The sequence below is a fragment of the Neoarius graeffei genome, chromosome 7 (genome assembly GCF_027579695.1).
Source record: "Neoarius graeffei isolate fNeoGra1 chromosome 7, fNeoGra1.pri, whole genome shotgun sequence".
NCBI lineage: Eukaryota > Metazoa > Chordata > Actinopteri > Siluriformes > Ariidae > Neoarius > Neoarius graeffei.
The window spans coordinates 28,880,374-28,908,208 of record NC_083575.1 but is presented as its reverse complement, the minus strand read 5'-3'; the positions used below and the strand labels follow the sequence as shown (position 1 = coordinate 28,908,208).

At 43.1% G+C, this 27,835-nt stretch overlaps 2 protein-coding genes across 2 annotated transcripts in view; one reads left to right on the top strand and one right to left on the bottom strand.

Annotated features, from left to right (window-relative positions):
- Window positions 1-1,235, bottom strand: part of macrod2 (mono-ADP ribosylhydrolase 2) — a 1,287,170-nt gene extending 1,285,935 nt beyond the window's left edge. The window contains exon 1 of the mRNA XM_060925481.1: window positions 1,038-1,235. Within this exon, the coding sequence (XP_060781464.1) occupies window positions 1,038-1,074 (37 nt within the window). The 5' untranslated portion in view covers window positions 1,075-1,235. The remainder of the gene's footprint in view (window positions 1-1,037) is intronic.
- Window positions 1,236-11,756: 10,521 nt separating this feature from the next.
- ephx5 (epoxide hydrolase 5) overlaps window positions 11,757-27,835 on the top strand; it is a 16,881-nt gene continuing 802 nt past the window's right edge. The window contains exons 1-8 of the mRNA XM_060925474.1: window positions 11,757-12,065; window positions 14,893-15,103; window positions 17,894-18,074; window positions 18,257-18,466; window positions 19,625-19,754; window positions 21,541-21,755; window positions 21,995-22,103; window positions 27,600-27,725. Coding sequence (XP_060781457.1) covers window positions 12,040-12,065; window positions 14,893-15,103; window positions 17,894-18,074; window positions 18,257-18,466; window positions 19,625-19,754; window positions 21,541-21,755; window positions 21,995-22,103; window positions 27,600-27,725 — 1,208 coding nt within the window. The 5' untranslated portion in view covers window positions 11,757-12,039. The remainder of the gene's footprint in view (window positions 12,066-14,892; window positions 15,104-17,893; window positions 18,075-18,256; window positions 18,467-19,624; window positions 19,755-21,540; window positions 21,756-21,994; window positions 22,104-27,599; window positions 27,726-27,835) is intronic.

Genomic DNA, 27,835 nt, shown 5'->3' with positions numbered 1-27,835 from the left:
GCATGTCTTTGGACTGTCGGGGAAACCGGAGCACCCAGACGAAACCCACGCAAACATGCGGAGAACATGCACACAGAACTCCACACAGAAATGCCCTCGCCAGCCGCCAGGCTCGAACCCAGAACCTTCCTGCTGTGAGACGACAGTGCTAACCATCCAAGTGTTTTCATGCATGGTCTTAAAATCAGAAAAGGGTATTAGATGCATTGGGATAAAGGAAAACATGAAAAGTATATTGAGAACATTCATCTTCACTGATTAGTCACTTGAACCTATTTGTAGAGCAAAATAAAGAAACACAAGAAGTGTAGTCTACAAGAAAGAAGAAAATGCTTCTCTTAAACATAAATGTGCTTTATTTCCTGGCCCAGAGACCTCTCTCCAGGAGCAGCATGCTGTCACTGAGGTTAATGGAGAGTCCAAGTGGGAGACAGAAGCAGAAGGAGGTGAAATGGACTGGATGACAGCGTCCACCTGCCCAGACACTGAGCTAACAGCGGTCCGCTTCCTCCTCACACACTGTCCGGACCGGACACTGAGCTAACAGCGGTCCGCTTCCTGCTCACACACTGTCCGGACCGGACACTGAGCTAACAGCGGTCCGCTTCCTGCTCACACACTGTCCGGACCGGACACTGAGCTAACAGCGGTCCGCTTCCTCCTCACACACTGTCCGGACCGGACACTGAGCTAACAGCGGTCCGCTTCCTGCTCACACACTGTCCGGACCGGACACTGAGCTAACAGCGGTCCGCTTCCTCCTCACACACTGTCCGGACCGGACACTGAGCTAACAGCGGTCCGCTTCCTCCTCACACACTGTCCGGACCGGACACTGAGCTAACAGCGGTCCGCTTCCTGCTCACACACTGTCCGGACCGGAACACGCGTTCAGCGCGGCTGTCAGTCAGTGCCTCAGACAGGTGTGTGCGCGCGCTGGGAGCCGGAGCTGCTAGGCAGCCGCGTTCCCCTCAGGTGCAGCAGCGCGTTAGCTACCGTAGCTCCGAGTGTGTGGAAGCCACAAGACGCTCGCTCACCTTTCTCCGCTCTCCACTCCTTTTTCTTTTTGCTCATGGTACCGTGCTGCAGGGGCTTCTGGCTAAAAGATTTGGCGTGAGTCAACCCCAGGCTCACAGCGAGTGTTCTCGGAAACGCAAGAGAAAGTGAAAGCGCTCCTGAGTCAGAGCCTCCTCACTCGCCAAGCTGTCAAAATACACAGCCAAGCCTGAGAGCGCGAGCGTGCGCGCAACCTGCCTTGATTGCGCCGTGTGTAGCGTACGTCGCGTGCCTGACCTGATTGGATGCGTCAAACCAGGAAGTCATACTCTGATTGGACAGTTTCGTGGGCACCTCCGGTCACGGTTGTACACAGGGGCTAGGTTGTCACCCCAGACAGCGTCGTCATGTGGTCGGGTAGCAACCGCGTACACGAGGCGCTACGGAGAGGACGGAGTGCGTGCGAATGCACCCTACCTAGTGCACTATATATTCAATTAGGATACGGGATGGGATTCATCGTTAACATTTTAGAACAAAATCAAGGGGCGTCTACTTTTTTTGCAGCTAAGGGAATTTTTAAGAGTAAAATAAACAACAACAACAACAATAATAATAACCAACAATAATAATAATAATAATAATAATAATCAACAACAACAACAACAACAATAATAATAATAATAATAATAATAATAATATATTCAATTAGGATACGGGATGGGATTCATCGTTAACATTTAAGGACAAAATCAAGGGTGTATCTACTTTTTTGCAGCTAAGGGAATTTTTAAGAGTAAAATAAACAACAACAATAATAATAACCAATAATAATAATAATAATAATAATAATAACAAAACAACAACAACAATAATAATAATATATTCAATTAGGATACGGGATGGGATTCATAGTTAACATTTAAGGACAAAATCAAGGGGGTATCTACTTTTTTTGCAGCTAAGGGAATTTTTAAGAGTAAAATAAACAACAACAATAATAATAACCAATAATAATAATAATAATAATAATAACAAAACAACAACAACAATAATAATAATATATTCAATTAGGATACGGGATGGGATTCATAGTTAACATTTAAGGACAAAATCAAGGGGTATCTACTTTTTTTGCAGCTAAGGGAATTTTTAAGAGTAAAATAAACAACAACAATAATAATAACCAACAATAATAATAGAAATAATAATAATAATCAACAACAAAACAACAACAACAATAATAATAATAATAATAATCTCATTATCTCTAGCCACTTTATCCTTCTACAGGGTCGCAGGCAAGCTGGAGCCTATCCCAGCTGACTACGGGCGAAAGGCGGGGTACACCCTGGACAAGTCGCCAGGTCATCACAGGGCTGACACATAGACACAGACAACCATTCACACTCACACCTACAGTCAATTTAGAGTCACCAGTTAACCTAACCTGCATGTCTTTGGACTGTGGGGGAAACCGGAGCACCCGGAGGAAACCCACGTGGACACGGGGAGAACATGCAAACTCCGCACAGAAAGGCCCTCGCCGGCCACGGGGCTCGAACCCGGACCTTCTTGCTGTGAGGCGACAGCACTAACCACTACACCACCGTGCCGCCCCGCCCCATAGTTAACATTTAAATACAAAATCAAGGGGTATCTACTTTTTTGCAGCGAAGGGAATTTTTAAGAGTAAAATAAGCAACAACAACAACAATAATAATAATAAACAACAATAATAAATAATAATAAACAAAACAATAATAATAATAAACAAAACAATAATAATAAACAAAACAATAATAATAATAACAATAATAATAAACAACTATAATAATGATAATAATAATAATCACCAATGTTGTTGACAGGGGCATTGCTACTGGAAAGACCAGGGACTGAGTCAAGTTTTCCTTGGGCTTGTATTTTTTACAGGAGATTGGCATAGATAGATTAAGGAGGTGATATCCAATTTTACAAGAAATATTATTTCTTCACACACACTCAAAGGTTCTTCATAACTGATTTTTTTTTTGCATTGCTCTTTTTAAATATATGTATTTCAATTCAGTTTCTGTCTCTTTATTATTGTTATTTTAAGTTATCAACACCCATGATGTCTCAGGAAACTGAGGCATGTGTCAAGTCATTAAGAAATATCACAAGTAAAATTTATCATCAGTTTAATAAAAATATATAATTTTTCAGGTGGCACGGTGGTGTAGTGGTTCACACTGTCGCCTCACAGCAAGAAGGTCCTGGGTTCGAGCCTAGTGGCCGGTGAGGGCTTTTCTGTGCGGAGTTTGCATGTTCTCTCTCTGTCTGAGTGGGTTTCCTCCGGGTGCTTCGGTTTCCCCCACAGTCCAAAGACATGCAGGTTAGGCTAATTGGTGACTCTAAATTGACCGTAGGTATGAATGTGAGTGTGAATGGTTGTTTGTCTCTGTGTCAGCCCTGCAATGACCTGGCGACTTGTCCAGGGTGTACCCCACCTCTCACCCATAGTCAGCTGGGATAGGATCCAGCTTGTCTGCGACCCTGTAGAACAGGATAAGTGACTACAGATAACGGATGGATGGAATATCATTTTCACTCGCATATCTCTACTTTAGAAACACAAAGACACCACCAATTCTAGTAGTAGGCACCCATCGGTCTCAAAAGACTATGGGTTTCACGCAGTAGGAGTCTTGCAGCATTTGGAGTGGCTGCAGAGGTCAATGCAGGAATGGCAATCCTTTCCGCACTGCTGGCAGATGTACATGGAGGCTTCTAACATTTGACTCCTGGCCTTTCTTTTCTGCCTTTTATGCCCCTTTTCCACCAAAGCAGTTCCAGGGCTGGTTCGGGGCCAGTGCTTAGTTTGGAACCGGGTTTTCTGTTTCCACTGACAAAGAACTGGCTCTGGGGCCAGAAAAACCGGTTCCAGGCTAGCACCAACTCTCTGCTGGGCCAGAGGAAAGAACCGCTTACGTCAGCGGGGGGGCGGAGTTGTTCAGACCAACAACAATAACAAGACCGCGAAAGATCGCCATTTTTAAGCGACGAGAAGCAGCAGCTGTACAAACGCGAAGTCATCCATTATTATTGTTGTTGTTGCCGCTGCTGCTTCTTCCGTGTTGTTTTTGCTTTGATATTCGCGCCAAGGTTTATGTAAATGTAGCGCCGTAACTTCCATATACAGCGACGTAACTGACGTATACAGCAACGTAATGACGTATACAGCGACGTAACTGACATGTACAGCGACGTAATGACGTGGCTCCGCTTAGCACCACGAGCGATGGAAAAGCAAACTGGTTCTCAGCTGGCTCGCAAGTTGAACGAGTTGTGAACCAACACCAGCACTGGCTCCGAACCAGCCCTGGAACTGATTTGGTGGAAAAGGGGTATTTGTCTCATTAAGCAGAACCCGCCCCTCTTCAAACTTGGAGATGCCTTGCTGTAGAGTGCGCTTCCAGGTAGATCTCTCGGAGGCCAGAGTTTCCCATGAGTCGATGTCAACCCCCATGGCCTTAAAGTCTCTCTTACAGGTGTCTTTAAAATGCAAGAGGGGTCTGCCTAAAGGTCGTTTTCCCTGGACAAGCTCTCCATACAGCAGATCTTTGGGGATTTGCCCCTCGTCCATCCTCACAACATGGCCCAGCCAGAGCAGGCACCTCTGCTTTAGCAATGCAAACATGCTTGGGATTTTAGCTCTCTTTAAGACATCATTGTTTGGTATCTTGTCCTGCCAAGTGATGTTTAGTATCCATCTGAGGCAATGTATATGGAAGGCATCCGATATTCGTTCCTGCCGGCTACGTAGAGTCCAGGACTCACTACCATACAGGAGGGTGCTCAGGACACACGCACTATAGACTTTGACCTTGGTGTGCTCCGTAAGTTTCTTGTTTAACCAGACTCTCTTTACTAGCCTTGACAAGGTGGTAGCTGCCTTACTGATGCGCTTGCTCAGCTCTGAATCGAGAGAGTGTCAGAGACGGTAGGGCCGAGGTAGACAAACTCATGAACAAATTCCAGCACATGGTTCGAAATTGTGATGCGGGGCGGTGAATCTACCCCTTGTCACATGACTTGTGTTTTCTTCAGGCTGATGGCAAGTCTGAAGTCTTGGCAGGCAGCGCTAAAGCGATCCATGAGCTGCTGGAGCTCTTCAGCTGAGTGAGCGGTGATTGCAGCATCATCAGCAAATAGGAGGTCATGAACACATCTCTGCTGGACTTTGGATTTAGCTCTCAATCTGGAGAGATTGAAGAGTTTCCCGTCTGAGCTGGTGCGGAGGTAGATGCCTTCTGTTGCAGAGCCGAAAGCGTGCTTCAGGATAATGGCAAAAAAGATCCTAAACAGGGTCGGCACCAAAACGCAGCCCTGTTTCACGCCACTACGGATTTCAAAGGGGGCAGATCTGGAGCCGTCAAAGATCACAGTACCCTTCATGTCTTCATGGAAGGATCTGATGATGCTGAGGAGCTTGGGCAGACATCCAATCTGTGGAAGGATCTTGAAAAGGCCGTCTCTGCTGACGAGATCAAAAGCCTTTGTGAGGTCTTTGAAGGCTATGAAGAGTGGTTGCCGTTGCTCCCTGCATTTTTCCTGGAGTTTACAGAGGGAGAAAACCATGTCAATGGTAGACCTGTTCATCCGGAAACCACACTGCAATTCCGGATACATCCGCTCTGCAAATAACTGGAGTCTCTTTAGAGCAACTCTGGCAAACAGCTTTCCAACGATGACGAGCAGAGAGATGCCGCAAAAGTTGTTGCAATCGCCCCTGTCACCTTTGTTCTTATAGAGTGTGATGATGTCCGCATCCTTCATGTCTTGAGGGACCCCACCTTGTCTCCAACAGAGGGAAAGGATTTCATGCAGCTCAGGGATAACAGCATCTTTGCAGCATTTAAGAACTTCCACAGGGATGCCGTCTTTTGCAGGTACTTTACCTGAGGCGAGCGCGTCCAACGCTTCGCCTCAATTCTCATCTCATTATCTCTAGTCGCTTTATCCTGTTCTACAGGGTCGCAGGCAAGCTGGAGCCTATCCCAGCTGACTACGGGCGAAAGGCGGGGTACACCCTGGACAAGTCGCCAGGTCATCACAGGGCTGACACACAGACACCCATTCACGCTCACATTCACACCTACGGTCAATTTAGAGTCACCAGTTAACCTAACCTGCATGTCTTTGGACTGTGGGGGAAACCGGAGCACCCAGAGGAAACTCACGCGGACACGGGGAGAACATGCAAACTCCACACAGAAAGGCCCTCACCGGCCACAGGGCTCGAACCCGGACCTTCTTGCTGTGAGGCGACAGCGCTAACCACTACACCACCGTGCCGCCTCCCGCCTCAATTCTAAGCAACATTATTATAGTACAACATTCAAAATCCCAGATGACATCCCATCTCACAAGGCTATGATCATATAACTATATCTTCCGAGTTTCTCTCAGACACATACACATAAATACCATTTTCTCCAATGCATTCAAGCTCAGTTGATTGCAGCAGCAGCTCATTTGTGGTGTCTGGACAACACAAATTTATGTTGGACATTAATATTGCGTGGCAAAAAAAAGTCCCTATATGTGACTAATATGACAAAGGCTGGCTATGGTAGGGTCGGCTGGCTGGTTCTGCGTAGCCTATATGCAGCAAAAAAACATGAGTAAATTATGTCATGGCAACTACTGGTGTTTACATGAACACAAATTTTTGTTGACCTGTTAAATAAACTTACTCGGGGCAAATAGACCACCACTGTAGATATTCATGAAACCACTCAAACTTTTGAGCTCGCCTGGCACACTAAGCATACAGACCCAACGCTGTAAATTCAACATAACCAGGCGGCACAGAGCGGTTTTTGTGCATCAACATAATTCGATAGGTTACACTGTTGATATATTCGAGATACAATGCCTTGCAAAAGTGTTGATCCCTCTTGGTGTTTGTCCTGTTTTGTTATATTACAAGCTAGAATTAAAATGGATTTTTGGAGGGTTAGCACCACTTGATTTACACAACATGCTGACAACTTTAAAGGTGCACATTGTTTTTGTTTGTTCTTTTGTAACACAAACAACAATTAAGATGAAAAAAAAACAGAAATCTGGACCGTGCATCGGTATTCAACCCCCAAAAGTCAATACTTTGTAGAGCCACCTTTTGCTGCAATTACAGCTGCAAGTCTCCTGGGGTATGTCTCTATTAGCTTAGCACATTTAGCCACTGGGATTTTTGCCCATTCTTCAGTGCAAAACTGCTCCAACTCCTTCAAGTTAGATGGGCTGTGTTGGTGTACAGCAATCTTCAAGTAATGCCACAGATTCTCAACTGGATTGAGGTCTGGGCTTTGACTAGGCCATTCCAAGACATTTAAATGTTTCCCTTTTAACCACGCCACTGTAGCTTTAGCAGTATGTTTAGGGTCATTGTCCTGCTGGAATGTGAACCTTCGTCCCAGTCTCAAACCTCTGGCTGACTCAAACAGGTTTTCCTCCAGAATTGCCCTGTATTTAGCACCATCCATCTTTCCTTCAATCCTGACCAGCTTTTCTGTCCCTGCAGATGAAAAACATCCCCACAGCATGAATGAATGAACCCTTTATTATCACTAGTCACAAGTACCAGCAAAATTGACCATCAACCTGTCCTTATATACACATATACACACAAGGGGGAGTAACAGGACAGGAAGACAGGGATGAAAAGAAAAAATAAAGAGTAACATGAGGAGAGGGGAGGAGAAAAAAGCAACCCCCACACTATGTTCCTGTGAGGAGTACAGTGTGGGAACATTAAAAAAAACCTCAGCACATAAGCACAAAATAACACAAGTACACTTTACAACATGAAAACTCGGGACTTGAGGGGGGGAAGGGGGGATCAGGAGTGGGGGTAAAGGGGGGGAGGGGGAGGAGGTAGAGGTAACCCAACGCAAGCAAGCAGCCATCCGCTCCTGCAGCCATGATGGCACTGGTCACGCACCCGCTTGTCACACTGGGGGTGAAGCAGCAACCGTGGGAAGAGGGGGGAGGAATACGAGAGAGTCGAACAGCAGTGACCTCCGGGGGGAATTGTTGACCCAGCAACGGCCTTAGCCAAGGCCAGTGCTGTCTAAGGGAGCCGAAAGCAGATAAGATTGGGCTTGTTTGGGTTGAGCAGATGCATTCCTTTACATGACTACTCTGATTGTCCACACTGGCCTCTCGAATCCATTTTCCTCTGCAAAGCCAAAAGCTTTATCCATGATGTTATCCCTGTTGCGGTTCAAGTTCTGAATAGCCACAGTCTGAGTGCCGACAGCCCTGCCCTGCCCACCGCTTCAATCATGTCGGGCAGCTTCATGGAGCTTTGAACAGCTATCACCATTTTCTGATTTCCTCGATAAACCAGGGCAATGCTTAATCCAATCAGCAAAAGTCCTGTAATCATGGTTCCGAATAGGTAGATGTCTTCAATGTCCTCCACAGAAAGAACCGCCAGGCACACGACCCGCCACCGTTCCCACACATCCATCGTGTAGCCAGCTGCAAATGTTCTGGCAGGACAGGCTGGTTCCCTTGAACCCAGGTTTCTCATTGAGAAGATTGTGTCAATTGCGTGAAGAGACCAGTTTATCAATTCCATGGTTTTTAGTTTGGAGAGCAGTGCGGAGAGAGTCTCTCAAAAGTATAGACACTAGACAGACGAGACAGCAGAAGCAGGAAAGATAAGGGAAGGGAAAGACAGAGAATGCGACCGCCTACCGCGAGAGCACGGAGAAGAATGCTGCCACCACCATGCTTCACTGTAGGAATGGTGTTCTCAGGGTGTTGGGTTTGCACCACACATGACATTTCCCATGATCGCCAAAAAGTTCAATTTTAGTCATATTTGACCAGAGAATCTTCTTCCATGTGTTTGGGGAGTCTACCACATGCTGGTGGGCAAACTCCAAACATGTTTTCTTAATTTTTGTTCTTTAAGCAATGGCTTTTTTCTGGCCACTCTTCCATAAAGCCCCACTCTGTGGAGTGTACGGCTTAAAGTGGTCTTATGGGCAGATACTCCCATCTCCGCTGTGGATCTTTGCAGCTCCTTCAGTGTTATCTTTGGTGTCTTTGTTGCATCTCTGATTAATGCCCTCTTTGCCCGGTCTGTGAGTTTTGGTGGGCGGCCTTCTCTTGTCAGGTTTGTAGTGGTGCCATATTCTTTCCATTTTGCTATAATGGATTTAATGGTGCTCTGTGGGATATTCAAAGTTCGGGATATTTTTTTATAACCCAACCCTGATCTATACTTCTCCACAACTTTGTCTCTGACCTGTGTGGAGTGCTCCTTGGTTTTTGTGTTGCAGAGTCTGGATCCTTCCAGAACAGGTTGATTTATACAGATATCATGTGACACTTTGATTGCACACAGGTGGATCTTAATCAACTAATTATGTGACTTATGAAGTGAATTGGTTGGACCAGCTCTTATTTAGGGATTTCATCCAAATGGGGGTGAATACCTATGCAGACTCCAGATTTCTGTTTTTTCATCTTAATTATTCTTTGTTTCACAGCAATAAAAAAAAATAATAATGTGTACCTTTAAAGTGGTAGGCATGTTGTGTAAATCAAATGGTGCTAACTGCCCAAAAATCCATTTTAATTCCAGCTTGTAATGCGACAAAACATGACAAACACCAAAGGGGATGAATACTTTTGCAAGACATTGTACTGTATAGACCTACGGTCGATGACTTACCATCTGTTCTCAGCTTGAAAAATCCAGCAATAGTGGATTGTTTTTTTGAAGTAATCTTCCAGTCAGTTCTGAATGTTCTTCTGTTGGCAGTTACCAAAATTTTGAATGTGCACTGTGCAGCTCTCAATTATGTCCCACCCTCACCGCTTCCTCTGTGTTCACCCCCTCTGCCTTCAGACGCTGCAAGTCAAATTCAGATCTGTTTCAGTTCGTTTTCGATGAATCTCTTACTTTTTTTTTTGAGGACGAAAAGACCCAGGCCTAGGGTCAAAATATCCAGGGCTAATGACGCCACTGGTTGTTGCTGTTGACATCATCATCCATCCATCCATCCATTATCTGTAGCCGCTTATCCTGTTCTACAGGGTCGCAGGCAAGCTGGATCCTATCCCAGCTGACTATGGGCGAAAGGCAGGGTACACCCTGGACAAATGCTAACCATGACACCACCGTGCCACCCAAGTGTTTTTATGCATGGTCTTAAAATCCATCCATCCATCATCTGTAGCTGCTTATCCTGTTCTACAGGGTCGCAGGCAAGCTGGATCCTATCCCAGCTGACTATGGGTGAGAGGCGGGGTACACCCTGGACAAGTCGCCAGGTCATTGCAGGGCTGACACACAGAGACAAACAACCATTCACACTCACATTCACACCTACGGTCAATTTAGAGCCACCAGTTAACCTAACCTGCATGTCTTTGGACTGTGGGGGAAACCGGAGCACCTGGAGGAAACACACGCTGACATGGGGAGAACATGCAAATTCCACACAGAAAGGCCCATGTCAACCACGAATTAGCCTAACCTGCATGTCTTTGGACTGTCTGGGAAACCGGAGCACCCAGAGGAAACCCACACAGACACAGGGAGAACATGCAAACTCTACACAGAAAGGCCTTTGTCGGCCGCTGGGCTCGAACCCAGGACCTTCTTGCTGTGAGGCGACAGTGCTAACCACTACGCAGCCCTCCATTATATTTTAATATTTGGAGTGATAACATCCATTATCTGTAGCCGCTTATCCTGTGCAGGTTCGCGGGCAAGTTGGAGCCTATCCCAGCTGACTATGGGCGAGAGGCGGGGTACACCCTGGACAAGTCGCCAGGCTGACACACAAAGACACAACCCTTCACACCTACGGTCAATTTAGAGCCACCAATTAGCCTAACCTGCATGTCTTTGGACTGTCGGGGAAACCGGAGCACCCGGAGGAAACCCATGCAGACATGGGGAGAACATGCAAACTCCACACACAAAGGCCACCATCAGCCACCGGGCTCGAACCCAGAACATTCTTGCTCTGAGGTGACAGTGCTAACCACGACACCACCTGTTGACATCAGTATTATTGAATTATATGTAGTTACTTTTTATTGTGAATAATAGCCCTGATGGATTTTATTTATGGATTGAATCCAGGTAACTTAAAATAAGATGCTCCAGACAGACTCATTAGTCTGTACTGATGCTTATTGAACATGGATCAGACTATCAGGTTTGGTCGACTCCTTTCTCATCTCATCATCTCTAGCTGCTTATCCTGTTCTACAGGGTCGCAGGCAAGCTGGAGCCTATCCCAGCTGACTACGGGCGAAAGGAGGGGTACACCCTGGACAAGTCGCCAGGTCATCACAGGGCTGACACATAGACACAGACAACCATTCACACTCACACCTACGGTCAATTTAGAGTCACCAGTTAACCTAACCTGCATGTCTTTGGACTGTGGGGGAAACCGGAGCACCCGGAGGAAACGGACAGAACATGCAAACTCCACACAGAAAGGCCCTCGCCAGCCCCGGGGCTCGAACCCAGGCCTTCTTGCTGTGAAGCGACAGTGCTAATCACTACACCACTGTGCCGCCTCAACTCCTTTCTGTTTTGTTAAATATAAGATGAATTTTCATGACTTTAAAGTAAAATCAAGTCTTTGCATTCACTCATGATCTTTTCCTCCATGTGGGAAAAACAAAAGGAAGAGGTTTGGGTGAAGTGAATCGAATGAATCGACTCTGAGATCGACTCACTCACTGGGAAAGAAGAAAAGAATCGAAATTCATGTCAGAATCGAATCGTGTTTTCACTTTCAATAATTTAACCTACATTAGATGCCATCCTGATATTTCTGGCACTAGAAGACTTGTGCAACACAGTTGTAATAAATCATTAGAGAGTTATATAAACACACACTCTCCTGGACTTTGCCTCCTTTTGAACAGCTCTTCCGGTTATATTTCCAGCCGACAGGATCAGGAAGATTTCTCTCCACTCTCCAGTATACGAATACGAACAACAAGAGGACAATGATGCAAGTTATCGAAAATATTCAGTAAGTACAAGACAACTGAATCGAGTTTATTTGGATTAAGATTGACATTCTACGCAATGGTAAATACGGTTAAACATGAGTGCGACTATCCACGGGGTTATACGGTAAACATGAGGCGCTGGTGAGATTGAGAAAAGCAGTCTGCATTTGTTTTAAAAGTGTTAACATGCACATTTTTTATTATTTGCTTGACGTAAAATATATATATTTTTACCCATTTTGCAGATCCGTTCAACAAAAACATTTTATATGAATATAATTATATACAACTAGGAATGAACACTGAACTGCAAGTTGTCCTCATGTCTGCTGGTTACCGTAAAATCCCGTGTATACGTACATGTCAATATACAGTCAACTCTCCATATTTTTTCCATTGCCTTCTTGATGCAGAATATTTTTTACAGCTGTTATTCCTCTTTTCAGTTCATAGTACGTTTCCTAGATGGGGAAATTTACATGTTACAGCAGTTCACAAAGAGAAAAAGAGTCAAGAATAAACAGGAACAAAAAAATAGTGCATATAAGAGTATAAAAACCTATAGGGAAAAATACATATGTCCATCCATCCATTATCTGTAGCCGCTTTATCCTGTTCTACAGGGTCGCAGGCAAGCTGGAGCCTATCCCAGCTGACTACGGGCGAAAGGCGGGGTACACCCTGGACAAGTCGCCAGGTCATCACAGGGCTGACACATAGACACAGACAACCATTCACACTCACATTCACACTTACGGTCAATTTAGAGTCACCAGTTAACCTAACCTGCATGTCTTTGGGGGAAACCGGAGCACCCGGAGGAAACCCACGCGGACATGGGGAGAACATGCAAACTCCGCACAGAAAGGCCCTCGAACCTAGAACCTTCTTGCTGTGAGGCGACGGTGCTAACCACGACACCACCGTGCTGCCCCATATATACAGTGCTGAGCGTAAATGAGTCCACCCCCTTTGAAAAGTAACATTTTCAACAATATCTCAATGAACACAAACAATTTCCAAAATGTTTACAAGACAAAGTTGAATATAACACCTGTTTAACTTATAACGTGAAAGTAAGGTTAACTTATATATATTAATGCTGTCAAAGTTAGCGCGATAATAACGCGTTAACGCGATCTCAATTTAACGCGATTAAAAAAAAATAGTGCCGTTAACGCAAATTCTAATTTGGCCCTGCGAGTCACCCGTAGTTCCTGCTGAGGCTTGTCGCGCTCTGCGTTTAACTGTACCAACAGGTTTACCGTCCAAACAAGATCACATGGGATTACCTTTCACAGGTGAGACTGGAAAAATACTTTTCAATACTGTTCCTTCAGTTTCCCAGCTCATCTCCACCGGGTAGGTATAGAGTTATAAGCAGTGAGAATTAGAGAATACAGTGCCACACTATGATGAACGTTTTTGAACGTATGATGAATGTTTTTATTTTTATCTGTTTTTTTCTTCTTTTATGGCAAATACTTCTCTTCAAAAGAAACTAATGAAGAGTAAAATGAAACTTTTTTTTTTATTTTCACAGTGATATGCACTTTATTTTTCATCCCTTGGTTTTCTCATCTAATATGGAAGTTATGGATGTCAGTGGCTGTGTATAGACGTGTTATGCTCTGCAATAAAAAAAAAAAAAACATTGGTACTAAGCAAGCCCATTCACTTTTTTATGCTGATAAGAGAATTACAATGGTTTTTCATGTGACAAAAATGTGCGATTAAATTGCGATTAATCGCGAGTTAACTATGACAGTCGCGACATTAATCGCGATTAAATATTTTAATCGCTTGACAGCACTAATATATAAAACTTAGATTACACATTTTTTCAGTTTTACTCAAATTAGGGTGGTGCAAAAATGAGTACACCCCACAACAAAAACTACTACATCTAGTACTTTGTATGGCCTCCATGATTTTTAATGACGGCATCAAGTCTTCTAGGCATGGAATGAACAAGTTGGCGACATTTTGCAACATCAGTCTTTTTCCATTCTTCAACAACAACCTCTTTTAGTGAGTGCATGCTGGACGGGCTCGAACCCGGACCTTCTTGCTGTGAGGCAACAGCGCTAACCACTACACCACCGTGCCCCCCCCCCCCCATAGTCTGATCTTATCTCATTATCTGTAGCCGCTTTATCCTGTTCTACAGGGTCGCAGGCAAGCTGGAGCCTATCCCAGCTGACTACGGGCGAAAGGCGGGGTACACCCTGGACAAGTCGCCAGGTCATCACAGGGCTGACACATAGACACAGACAACCATTCACACACTCATTCACACCTACGGTCAATTTAGAGTCACCAGTTAACCTAACCTGCATGTCTTTGGACTGTGGGGGAAACCGGAGCACCCGGAGGAAACTCACACGGACATGGGGAGAACATGCAAACTCCGCACAGAAAGGCCCTTTCGACCACTGGGCTTGAACCCAGAACCTTCTTGCTGTGAGGTGACAGCGCTAACCACTACACCACTGTGCCGCCCAATAAGAATAGTACTTCAACTGAAATAGAATATTGCACTCATAAAATACTTGCAACTGAAATAGCATATTGCCACAGGTAGTGAATGTTATTGCACAGCATAACATACTGTAAATAATGAGGATGGAATACATGTGTAAAGTAACCAAAAAATGACAAAAAAACACCAGCTATGAACAGTAGCGATAAATATTCTGCATCAAGAAGGCAATGGAAAGTTCATTGGTAGTTTAATGTTTTGTAGTATTTGCAGCTTCCTACATAAAGTCGTGCAAGCACCAACAAGCAGCTTTGTAGCTTAGTTTATAGTTTGTCTCCTTGCAATTATCTTGTGGTCTTTCATAGACAGGCCATCTCCAGCCTTAACCATCAGCAACAGTACATCCTGGCCATCTCATCTGCTGGAATTGGAGGTCTTTTATTCTACCTAGCATGGAGGAAACCGTCAAAGAAGATCCCAGTTGGAGATGGATGGTGGAGGGTCGGAGAAAAGCCCCTAACAGAAGACCAAACTATACGGCCATTTGTTGTGGAGACCTCCAAAGAAATGATAGAGGTAGAAGAAAATAAATATGGGTGAAGACTGAATTTAAAGAACTTCAAACACTGATTTCTATACACCCCAAGACAGACAGCTTTGCAGACATTCTGAAGTTTGAGATATATATATCAATCAAACATACAGTGCTTGAAAGTTTGTGAACCCTTCAGAATTTGTTTCTCCATAAATATGACCTAAAACAACATCAGACTTTCACACAAGTCCTAAAAGTAGATAAAGAGAATCCAGTTAAACAAATGAGACAAAAATATTATATGTGGTCATTTATTTATTGAGGAAAATGATCCAATGTTACATATCTGTGAGTGGCAAAAGTATGTGAACCTTTGCTTTCAGTATCTGGTCTGACCCCCTTGTGCAGTAATAACTGCAACTAAACGTTTCCGGTAACTGTTGATCAGTCCTGCACACCGTCTTGGAGGAATTTTAGCTCATTCCTCCGTACAGAACAGCTTCAACTCTGGGATGTTGGTGGGTTTCCTCACATGAACTGCTCGCTTCAGGTCCTTCCACAACATTTTGATTGGATTAAGGTCAGGACTTTGACTTGGCCATTCCAAAACATTAACTTTATTCTTCTTTAACCATTCTTTGGTAGAACGACTTGTGTGCTTAGGGCTGTTGTCTTGCTGCATGACCCACCTTCACTTGAGATTCAGTTCATGGACAGATGTCCTGACATTTTCCTTTAGAAGTCGCTGGTATAATTCAGAATTCATTGTTCCATCAATGATGGCAAGCCGTCATGGCCCAGATGCAGCAAAACAGGCCCAAACCATGATACTACCACCACCATGTTTCACAGATGGGATAAGGTTCTTATACTGGAATGCAGTGTTTTCCTTTCTTCAAGCATAACGCTTCTCATTTAAACCAAAAAGTTCTATGTTGGTCTCATCCGTCCACAAAACATTTTTCCAATAGCCTTCTGGCTTGTCCACGTGATCTTTAGCAAACTGCAGATGAGCAGCAATGTTCTTTTTGGAGAGCAGTGGCTTTCTCCTTGCAGCCCTGCCATGCACACCATTGTTGTTCAGTGTTCTGATGGTGGACTCATGAACATTCACATTAGCCAATGTGAGAGAGGCCTTCAGTTGCTTAGAAGTTACCCTGGGGTCCTTTGTGACCTCGCCGACTATTACACGCCTTGCTCTTGGAGTGATCTTTGTTGGTCGACCACTCCTGGGGAGGGTAACAATGGTCTTGAATTTCCTCCATTTGTACACAATCTGTCTGACTGTGGATTGGTGGAGTCCAAACTCTTTAGAGATGGTTTTGTAACCTTTTCCAGCCTGATGAGCATCAACAACGCTTTTTCTGAGGTCCTCAGAAATCTCCTTTGTTTGTGCCATGATACACTTCCACAAACATGTGTTGTGAAGCTCAGACCTTGATAGATCCCTGTTCTTTAAATAAAACAGGGTGCCCACTCACACCTGATTGTCATCCCATTGATTGAAAACACCTGACTCTCATTTCACCTTCAAATTAACTGCTAATCCTAGAGGTTCACATACTTTTGCCACTCACAGATATGTAATATTGGATCATTTTCCTCAATAAATAAATGACCAAGTATAATATTTTTGTCTCATTTGTTTAACTGGGTTCTCTTTATCTACTTTTAGGACTTATGTGACAATCTGATGTTTTAGGTCACATTTATGCAGAAATATAGAAAATTCGAAAGGGTTCACAAACTTTCAAGCACCACTGTGTGTGTGTGTGCGCGAGCGCGCGTGTATATATAAAAATACACACAGTACTGTGCAAAAGTCTTAGGCACATGTAAAGAAATGCTGCAGACCAAAAATGGCTTAAAAATAATGGAATTAAAAATTTCAACATTTAAAAAAAAATAACTATAAACAGCAGTAAGCCAAAATAAATGAAACAAAGTCAATATTTGGTGTGAGGCGACCCTTTGCTTTAAAAAGAAATAATAGTCTCAGGTACAATTAGTGCAGTTTTATAAGGAAATTGTCACACCTGCGCGCTGTGGTGTGTGCATCAGACTGAGTCTCAGGTGTGCTCCGGACAGCATGTGCGCCATGCGGGCTCTCTCGCACGTGCTGTAACTACTCATACCTGCATAGGATTAAGACGCAATCAGCACATCTACTGTATATAAGGACTTGTGAAAGCACACTGACTCTGCGAAGTATTGAGCTGTATTCTTTCATTGATTTCCTGATTCTGCTTTTTTCTGTGCTTTGGATAGTCTGTTTGTGCCTCACCTGACCTATTGCTTGTTCTCTGTTTATGATTTCCACCTGCCGTTTTGGACTGTATGTCTGATTATTTTTATAATAGACTATCTTCTGCACATGCATCCGTCTCCTGACATAATACTTGGCCTAGCTGATAGAAATGAGCTGTAGGTTTTACTGAGCATCTTACAGAACCAGCCACAGGTCTTGTGGACACCTCATCACACTTGCTTCTTAATTTTGCAGCAAAACCTAGTCGCCTTCATTATGTTGTGTTTTTTCTTTTTTTAATCTTAAAAGTGGTGTCTTATGCTGTTCAGATACAAACATTTTTTTTTCTGTAAGATTTAATTTTGTGTTGGAAAACGAACGCTTGGAACTCGAAAATGTTTTTGTGCTTCCTTGATAATGTAGAAGTCGTAAAATAGAAATCTAATCACAAAGTTTTTATGAAGGAAAAAAAATATTGGGAGCCTCAGAGTTTTGCACAGTACCGTGCATATACACACACACACACACACATGACACACTCAGCTTCAGCTTAATCATGTTAATTTTTCTTCCTTGATTTCAGGATCTTTACCAGCGGATTGACGAGACGCGATACACAGACTGTTTGCAAGACTGCAGATTTCACTATGGCTTTAACTCTGCCTATCTTCAAAAAGTCACTTCATACTGGAGACATGAATTTAACTGGGAGAAACAGGTTAAGGTGCTCAACAAATACCCACACTTCAAAACTAACATCGAGGGTGAGCTCATACACTGTATACAAGGTCACGAAGTTCTACCAAAGATACAAATTGTCATCAAAAGCAAAGTTTGACAAAATATTTTTAGTGATACATTTTTTGAATTATGAGGAACTGGGTGCTTTTATTTCGATTTTTGATCAAATATTTTTTTACAGTAGACTCCACATTTGTCACTTTAGGTATAGATGTGCATTTCATTCATGTGAAGCCTGTCCAGCACGTTGGGCAGAAAGTTCTTCCTCTCATGTTGGTGCATGGCTGGCCTGGTTCCTTCTTTGAGTTCTACAAGATCTTGCCCATGCTGAGTGACACCGAGGACGATGTTGTCTTTGAGATCATCTGCCCCTCCATCCCAGGCTATGGGTACTCTGAAGCCCCACATGTCCAGGGTAAGACTGGAACAATTTCAAACAAGCGTTTCTCTATCCTTTCTTCCTTAGCCACTGAAAAGTGACCTTCGGTCTTAAAAAAGGTCAACTCTAGAGGCCTTTAAGATTGTAATTGTGTGGAACCATTAAAGTGCATATTCTGGACCAATTTTTATATATATGAAAGTATGTCCCTTTACACACTCATCCAGAAGGGTAATTTTGCACAAGGCCATCTGTCTACAGCAGAAAAAAATAAAATAAAACGCGTCTGGAAAAAAATCCCAAGGGAGTCTGGAGCCAGATTCGTGACGTTACCTGCAGAAGCGCCAGCAGGCTGCGCGAGCTTTGCGCGGTTTCAGTGCACAGCCTGTGTAGACCAAGCGCTCTCATTTCTCTCTCATTGTCCGGTCTTTTGGGAAACGATGAGTACTAATCCCATCAAGATCGGTGTTGCTACACCCTCCTACGATACATCTGTTAACCATTTTAATAATTACGCGATAACATTGAAGAAATTTGCAAAAAACCACCAGGTCGTTTTCTCATAAACAAACCAGTACTGACGTAGGATTCAGAAGGAGGCGTCCTGCATGCGACATCACGAAAATCAGTGTTTCCCAGGAAATCCATATGCCAAGTTTTTTCAGAGGCGGACCAATTCACCTCAAATGGCTTGATTTCAACTGAATTTTTCTGGTATTGCGCAAGGTAAAAAAATTGCAGAGAATGCAGAATGTTACAGATATTTGACCAAAGTTTAATATAAAATAGGAGAATTACATTGATCTTGCTCCTGAATTTACCCGTGATATGCACTTTAAAAGGTTCTACGTAATAACTGTTTTCTTATCCTGAAAGGATCCAAACTAGATGACCATAATCTCTTTTTTGAAAGTAAGAATCCTTTATTTTTACAAAGAATTTATTGAGGAAAACATACGGTTACATTTTGCCATGATTGGACTTGTAAAAAACATTAAACAAGGAAGTATTTTTGCCATATTAAATAATAAATTGCATGCTGCGATAAGCAAGAAAATAAGCACAAAAAGGAACTGGAGCACCTACAAATTTAACTTTATAAAAGAAAATCCAGAATCTATGAGCAAAGAAATTGAGAACATCCCCAACCTCCCCTTCCTTTGGCCTGCATTCTCACCCTTATCAATACTACAGGATTTAATTCCATGGATGCTGCCCGTGTTTTCCACAAGCTGATGGAGAGACTGGAGTTCAAGGAGTATTACCTCCAGGGAGGAGATTGGGGAGCACTTATCACCAGCAACATGGCCCAGATGAAACCTGAGTAAGATATTACGATGCACTGTATTGAAACACACACACACGGTATTTTGCATCTTAGCTTCTCTTATAGCCCATGTACTGCAGTCACAAGACTTTTTTGGGAATTTGGTGATCAGCTTTCCAAAAGATTTTAGTCCCTATTAAATCTTGCATAAATCACTTTCAAGTGCATATCACGGGTAAATTCAGGAGCAAGATCAGTGTAATTCTCCTATTTTATATTAAACTTTGGTCAAATATCTGTCACATTTTACATTTTGTGCAATTTTTTTACCTTGCGCAATACCAGAAAAATTCAGTTGAAATCAAGCCATTTGAGGCGAATTGGTCCGCCTCTGAAAAAACTTGGCATTTGGATTTCCTGGCAAACATTGATTTTCGTGACGTCATCTGCGGGACGCCTCCCTCTGAATCCTACGTCAGCGCTGGTTTGTTTGAGAAAACGACCATATTATTTACATCCCCGGTGTTGTCTCTGTCATCTTCATGGCATGAATCATCAAATCCAAACAGATGAAACCCCAATTCTGGCATCTCATTATATTCTTCATCCAAAGGTGAAGTAACATTGCACTCAGGTGACAATTCCATATTTCAATGCAAAAATCGTTAGCTGCTAAACTTGGTCTACACAGGCTGTGCACTGAAACCGTGCAAGCTCACGCAGCCTGCTGGCGCTTCCGCAGGTGACGTCACGAATCTGGCTCCAGACTCACTTGGGATTTTTCCAGACGCGTTTTGTTATTTTATTTGTTTCTGCTGTAGACAGATGACCTTGTGCAAAATTACCCTTCTGGATGAGTGTGTAAAGGGACGTACTTTCATATAAAAAAAACCCGAAATTGGTCCAGGATATGCACTTTAAGACAGTTAATTGAAGGTGCTGACTGCAAAGTCATCTGAAATTTTCAAATATCTCAATTGTGCATGGCATTTTCCTCTGTCTCATAAGAACAATATCACATGGACAAAATGATCACAGACTTTTTTTAACACAAGGAGCTTTAATTAATTGCCATAACTGTGGAACCAAGACCTCCACCTCTGTTATTACATCCAAAAGCACTACAGGGGTCTGGTATTGTTCTTTTTAGATGTGACTTCTACAAGTTTATCTGTAGGTGTACCAAATTTGGCTTAGAATCACTCACGTACACTTGTGCCAGTCATTGTCCAACACATAGCTTGGCTGGATAAACACATCTGCAGTTACGATGTCACGTAAAAGGCCCCAATAACTCCATACTCGTTACCGTGGAGTCAAGCCCATGTATTCTAAGACTCAGATAGCTAAGCACTAGCTAGAATGATTTATCAGTCCACAAAAACGACATGTTGGCTAACCTTGCTCTATTTTGCAATTGTGCTCACTAGGCAGGCTTTCCTTTTCTGCTGGGTTTTAGCTGGCGGGAGAGCAGAGTCCGCAATGTTTGCCCATGCTGACTTATAAGTAGATCAAACATGTCCCACAGTGGTCATGTGATAGTGTTGCTCACTTGGAATGGTAGTCGCCAGGATCGTAAAATGCGGGATGCGTTGTATCTTGGCAAAACAGTGACGCACAGGCTACACAGTGCATGCAGCAGTGAAACATCTCAAAACTCCAACAGTAATAGAAATACAACATTTTGCCCAGTATCCAACTTTGCAGTCAGAACCTTTAATCATGCTCTGTCAAGGTTTTTTTTTTTTTGGGGGGGGGTAAACATTTGCCTCCATTACAACTGCTTTCTATGAAATTACTGGAATTTTTACACTCTTTCTGTCTCTCATCTCTTTGACAAAAGGTGCGTTAAGGGCTTGCATCTTAACATGATCAATGCCAGAGCAAGAGGCGTTATCACAGTCCTGTCTCTCATCATCGGCCGTTACCTGCCCTTCCTGGTAGGCTTCACCAGAGAGGACGTGCGACGTCTCTATCCTTACATGCAAAAGAACGTGTATGAAATACTGAAAGAATCTGGTTACATGCACATCCAAGCTACCAAACCTGATACTGCAGGTATCCTACGGTCACTTTTATTACAATTAGTTCTGCAAAACCTGTGTTCCACAAGAATAGCACATTTAAACAGATGCTTCAGTAATCACAAAGCTTGCATGTGTGTCACTTAAGATTTGTAAAAAATGGAATGTTTGAATACTGTCAAGGTTAAAGCTGAGGATGGGGCAAGTTAGTTGGTTCAGGTCCCACACTTTGCTTTTGCACTCTAATTTGCTGGAGTTTGTCTCCTCTGACAGGCTGTGGGCTGAATAATTCTCCAGTTGGTTTGGCTGCCTATATCATGGAGAAGTTCAGCACCTGGACCGATTCTAAGAACAGGGACCTTGACGATGGGGGATTAGAGAGGTAAAGAATTATTTTTAAAAACGCAAATTTCCACAATGAACACCCTGAGTGGCGCAACAGAAAAGCGTTTACCCTTTCATTCAGAGATTGTGCGTTCGAATCACAGCCATTCGTGGCCAGGACATCAAGAGAACAAAAGTGGCCTGTGATCTCCGGGAGGGAGGGGTGGCATCTCTCCCCAGTTAATTACAACAACACATGCTGCTGCCTGATATTGCATGAGCAGCAATTTGAAAATATGTGGTCATTTGGTGGTACATGCCTTGAAGGAAGCACACGATGGCCTTCGCCTTCCCTGGTTGGTAACCGGCTTGTGATGTGGGTGAGAATTGGCCACGAGAAAATCAGGGAACTTTTTTTTTTTGGTAATTGGAATCACTCAAATTTCAGCCATGAACACCTCGTGATTTTTAAACTTGCTTTGAGAACAGAACAGGACAGGTTTTGAATGGGTGTTTCAATTAGTCTATACTATGACCAACTACAAGCATGTTCAATCTCAAAGCCCTGTTCACCATTTAAAGAAGAATCTGTTTTTCATAGATTTAAATTTCAGAGGTTTTTTTTTTGGCTTTTACTCGTCCAAATTCTTAAGCTGTGCTGTCCTCTGCAACACAGTTGGACAGCTGGAAAGTTTAAATGGGTCACGAACCTTTGTCATCACTCCGGGTGAGAAAGTAAATGAGGAATCAGGAGTGAAAAACAGAGGCATATTTCTACTTTGGCGCTTAGCTTTTAAATGAGACGACCAAAGCAGTTCAAGGTTTTGTTTTGGTTTTTTTTTTTTTTTTGGGGGGGGGGGGGGGGGGGGGGAGTGTCAACGTGTAGCTTTTTCAATAAATGGTATTTATCTTGAACAAATATACGCTGGGTAAAGTGCAAGTAGTGTTCAGGGAAATGACTTTGGAATTTGGACTCAGGTTGGGGCAATAACCAAAACACACACTGATAACGGAGCATGTTGAGTCTCAGGACTAAGGTGAATACATAATTTATATTAATGCGAGAGAAAAAAAAAAAAACCCAATTCCAAAAACGTTGGGATGCTGTGTAAAACAAATAACAGAACGTGATTTGTGCATCATGGAAACCTGATACTTATTTCCTTGAAAATAGTACAAAGACAGCATATCAAATGTTAAAACTGAGTTTTTTTTTCTTTGAAAATTGATTGAATTTCGTGGCAGCAACATGTTTCATCAAGTTAGGACAGGGGCAAAAAAGACTGGAAATGTCTTTTTTTTAACATAATATGGTTAACTAGGAACAGGTCAGTAACACGACTGGGTTTAAAAAGAGCATCCCAGAGAGGCGGAGTCTCTCAGAAGTAAAGATGGGGAGGGGTTCACCGCTCTGTGAAAGACTGAGCAAACAGTGCAACAGTTTAAGAATAACGTTCCTCAATGTAAAACTGCAAAGAATTTGGGGATCACATCATCTATGGCACATATCATTAAAAGATTCAGAGAATCTGGAGAAATCTCTGTATGCAAGAGACAAGGCTGAAAACTGACATTGGATGCCTGCGATCTTCAGGCCCTCAGGAGACACTGCATTAAAAGCAGTGTCTGTAATGGAAATCACTGTATGGGCTCAGAAACACTTCAGAAAAAACATCGTCTGTGAAAGCAGTTCATTACTGTATCCACAAATGCAAGTTAAAACCAGATATAAACAATATCCAGAAACACCGCCACCTTGTCTGGACTGAGGCAAAGTGGAAAATTGTCCCGAGGTCTGACGAATCAAAAGGCTAAACTCTTTTTAGAAATCATGGACACCACGTCCTCCAGGCTAAAGAGGAGAGGGACCATCCAGCTTATCGGTGCACAGTTCAAAAGCCAGCATCTGTGATGGTATTGGGGGCATTAGTGCACATGACATGGGTAGCTTATACATTTTTATATACAGTGGGGCAAAAAATATTTAGTCAGCCACCAATTGTGCAAGTTCTCCCACTTAAAAAGATGAGAGAGGCCTGTAATTTTCATCATAGGTACACTTCAACTATGAGACAGAATGGGGGGAAAGAATCCAGGAAATCACATTGTAGGATTTTTAATGAATTGGTAAATTCCTCGGTGAAATAAGTATTTGGTCACCTACAAACAAGCAAGATTTCTGGCTCTCACAGACCTGTCACAACTTCTTTAAGAGGCTCCTCTGTCCTCCACTCGTTACCTGTATTAATGGCCCCTGTTTGAACTCGTTATCAGTATAAAAGACACCTGTCCACAACCTCAAACAGTCACACTCCAAACTCCACTATGGCCAAGACCAAAGAGCTGTCAAAGGACACTAGAAACAAAATTGTAGACTTGCACCAGGCTGGGAAGACTGAATCTGCAATACATAGTTTTCACATGACGTCACAGAGTCGGGGATTCCCTAGTGGCAGCCATCTTGTGGGTCAAGCTTACCGTACGGGTCACTGAGCACACATTGTAATGCGCGAGTACAAAGTCTTCAAAAAGAACCCAAGCAGGCTATTTAAAGCTAGCAATGGTGCACACCTGTTGTATTCACGGCTGTCGTAATAGGTCAGATGATGAAGTCAAGCAGAGCTTTTATGGAATTCCCACTGTACGGGAGCATGAAGGCGAGCAAACAAAAACTCCGCATACAAAGGAGAAATCTATGGCTTGCGAGAATCAACCGCAAGGATTATCAGCCTTCCAAACACAGCAAAGTCTGCTCCGATCATTTTATAAGTGGTAAGTTGTTTAAATAAACAATCAATTGTGTTTAAGGATGAGAAAAAAAAAAAAAGTTTAAATCGGAAAGCTGTGCAAATGTGCGCAGCTTCGCGCAAATGTGCACAGCTTTCCAATTTAAACTGTTTTTTTTCTCATCCTTATACTTCCTATGTTTCATGGACTGTAACGGCATTTGCTTATTTAGTAAAATTTTAATACAGAATTTACTTTGAAATTATAATCAGACACTCCAACGCCCCCCCCCCCATTAAAAAAAAAAAAAAAAATTGGATCTGCGCGATTCAGCCGTGAAAAAGGCGGCATCTGCCAAAAGGTGTGCTGTAGAATATATAAAGTTGTATATATCAGACAGCCTTTAAAGTTTGATGAAGTCAGTTTCAGGCTTTGGAGCAGGCTTTGGCAGTTTCAGGCTTTGGCAGCCCTGCATAGGCACTTGAAAATGCATCTTTGTCCACTTCATAGGGGTCAATTCCCCCAATCAAGGCCAGTTTGGCTGCATACCGTTATTGTGAGATGTCGTCTAATGTGTCTATATACTTCTGTTTGCTTGATTTTGCCGACATTGATTTTTATTTTAGAAAACTGACTATATAACTTCATAAATTCGTCCGAGATAACGTAGCCGGTAATGGCGATGGTCCGTTTTGTTTGCCCCACAAGATGGCAACTGGAGGGCGTTCCCCGGAATGCCATGACGTCAGTGAAAACTACGCATAGTAAACAGCTTGGTGTGAAGAAATCAACTGTGGGAGCAATTATTAGAAAATGGAAGACATACAAGACCACTGATAATCTCCCTCGATCTGGGGCTCCATGCAAGCTCTCACCCCGTGGGGTCAAAATGATCACAAGAACGGTGAGCAAAAATCCCAGAACCACACGGGGGGACCTAGTGAATGACCTGCAGAGAGCTGGGACCAAAGTAACAAAGGCTACCATCAGTAACCCACTACGCCGCCAGGGACTCAAATCCTGCAGTGCCAGACCTGTCCCCCTGCTTAAGCCAGTGCATGTCCAGGCCCGTCTGAAGCTTGCTAGAGAGCATTTGGATGATCCAGAAGAGGATTGGGAGAATGTCATATGGTCAGATGAAACCAAAATAGAACTTTTTGGTAAAAACTCAACTTGTCGTGTTTGGAGGAGAAAGAATGCTGAGTTGCATCCAAAGAACACCATGCCTACTGTGAAGCATGGGGGTGGAAACATCATGCTTTGGGGCTGTTTTTCTGCAAAGGGACCAGGACAACTGATCTGTGTAAAGGAAAGAATGAATGGGGCCATGTATTGTGAGATTTTGAGTGAAAACCTCCTTCCATCAGCAAGGGCATTGAAGATGAAACGTGGCTGGGTCTTTCAGCATGACAATGATCCCAAACACACCGCCCGGGCAATGAAGGAGTGGCTTCGTAAGAAGCATTTCAAGGTCCTGGAGTGGTCTAGCCAGTCTCCAGATCTCAACCCCATAGAAAATCTTTGGAGGGAGTTGAAAGTCCGTGTTGCCCAGCGACAGCCCCAAAACATCACTGCTCTAGAGGAGATCTGCATGGAGGAATGGGCCAAAATACCAGCAACAGTGTGTGAAAACCTTGAAGACTTACAGGAAACGTTTGACCTCCGTCATTGCCAACAAAGGGTATATAAAGTATTGGGATGAACTTGTGTTATTGACCAAATACTTATTTTCCACCATAATTTGCAAATAAATTCTTTAAAAATCAGACAATGTGATTTTCTGGATTTTTTTTCCCCCTCATTTTGTCTCTCATAGTTGAAGTGTACCTATGATGAAAATTACAGGCCTCTCATCTTTTTAAGTGGGAGAACTTGCACAATTGGTGACTGACTAAATACTTTTTTGCCCCACTGTATCTCACACACAGCTCCAGTAATGCTGAATGATATATACACATGTTTTGGAGCAACATGCTGCCATCCAGATGACACCTTGTTTAAGGAAGGCCTTGCTTATTTCAGAAAGACAATGCCAAACCAAATTCTCCACACCCAACAGCTGGCTCTGTAGTAAATGAGGCTGGGTGCTAAACTGGCCTGCCTGCAGTCCAGACTTGTCTTCCACGGAAAACATTTAGTGCATTATGAAGCTCAAAATATGACAAAGGAGACCCCAAACTACTGAGCAACTGAAATTGTAGATCAGGTAAGAATGGGATGCATTTCACTTTCAAAACTACAGCAATTGGTCTACTCAGTTCCCAAACTTTTACATAGTGCTGTTAAAAGTAGAGGTGATGCAACACAGTGGTAAACAAGGCCCTGTTCTTACTTTTTGAATTTAATGCCAGCAGCACGTTTCAAAAATGAGCATATAGTTTTCAATAAACAATAAATGTCAGTTTCAAAATTTCATATGTTGTCTTTGGACTATTTTCAATGAAATGTAGGGTTTCCATATGAAACTAGCAAAGCACTCGGAGAGCGCAGACCTCCGTCAAGAATCCTTTAAAAAATTCCGGGATCCAGACGGTGATCCAGATCACCGCCAAAATTTAATGGATTGTTACTTGTGCCCAGTCACACCTCTGGAAAAAATTTCAGAGCAATCCATTCATAACTTTTTCCGTATTGTTGCTAACAGACAAACCAACCAACAAACAAACCAACACTACCAAAAACATAACCTCCTTGGCGGAGGTAATCACATTCTGCGGTTGTGGTCTTATTGTAATATCGATCACAAATTGCAATGATGTCCATGTTGTGCAGCCCTAAACAAAATAGTTGTGTTGTGTCAGTACTAAAAACTTGTGCCCTGCCATAGGAAGTTCAGTCTGGATGATCTCCTCACCAACGTCATGATCTACTGGACTACAGGCTCCATCATCCCCTCAATGCGCTTCTACAAAGAGAATCTGGGCAAAAACTTCTTTGAAAGAGTGGACAGTGTGTAAGTTGAAATCTTTCTGAATCAAAGTGGCAAAATAATATTTAGCTGCAATTGTTAAAAGTATGATGGGAACATGCATGCTTGTCATGCCTTCTTTTGCTTGGTTTGAC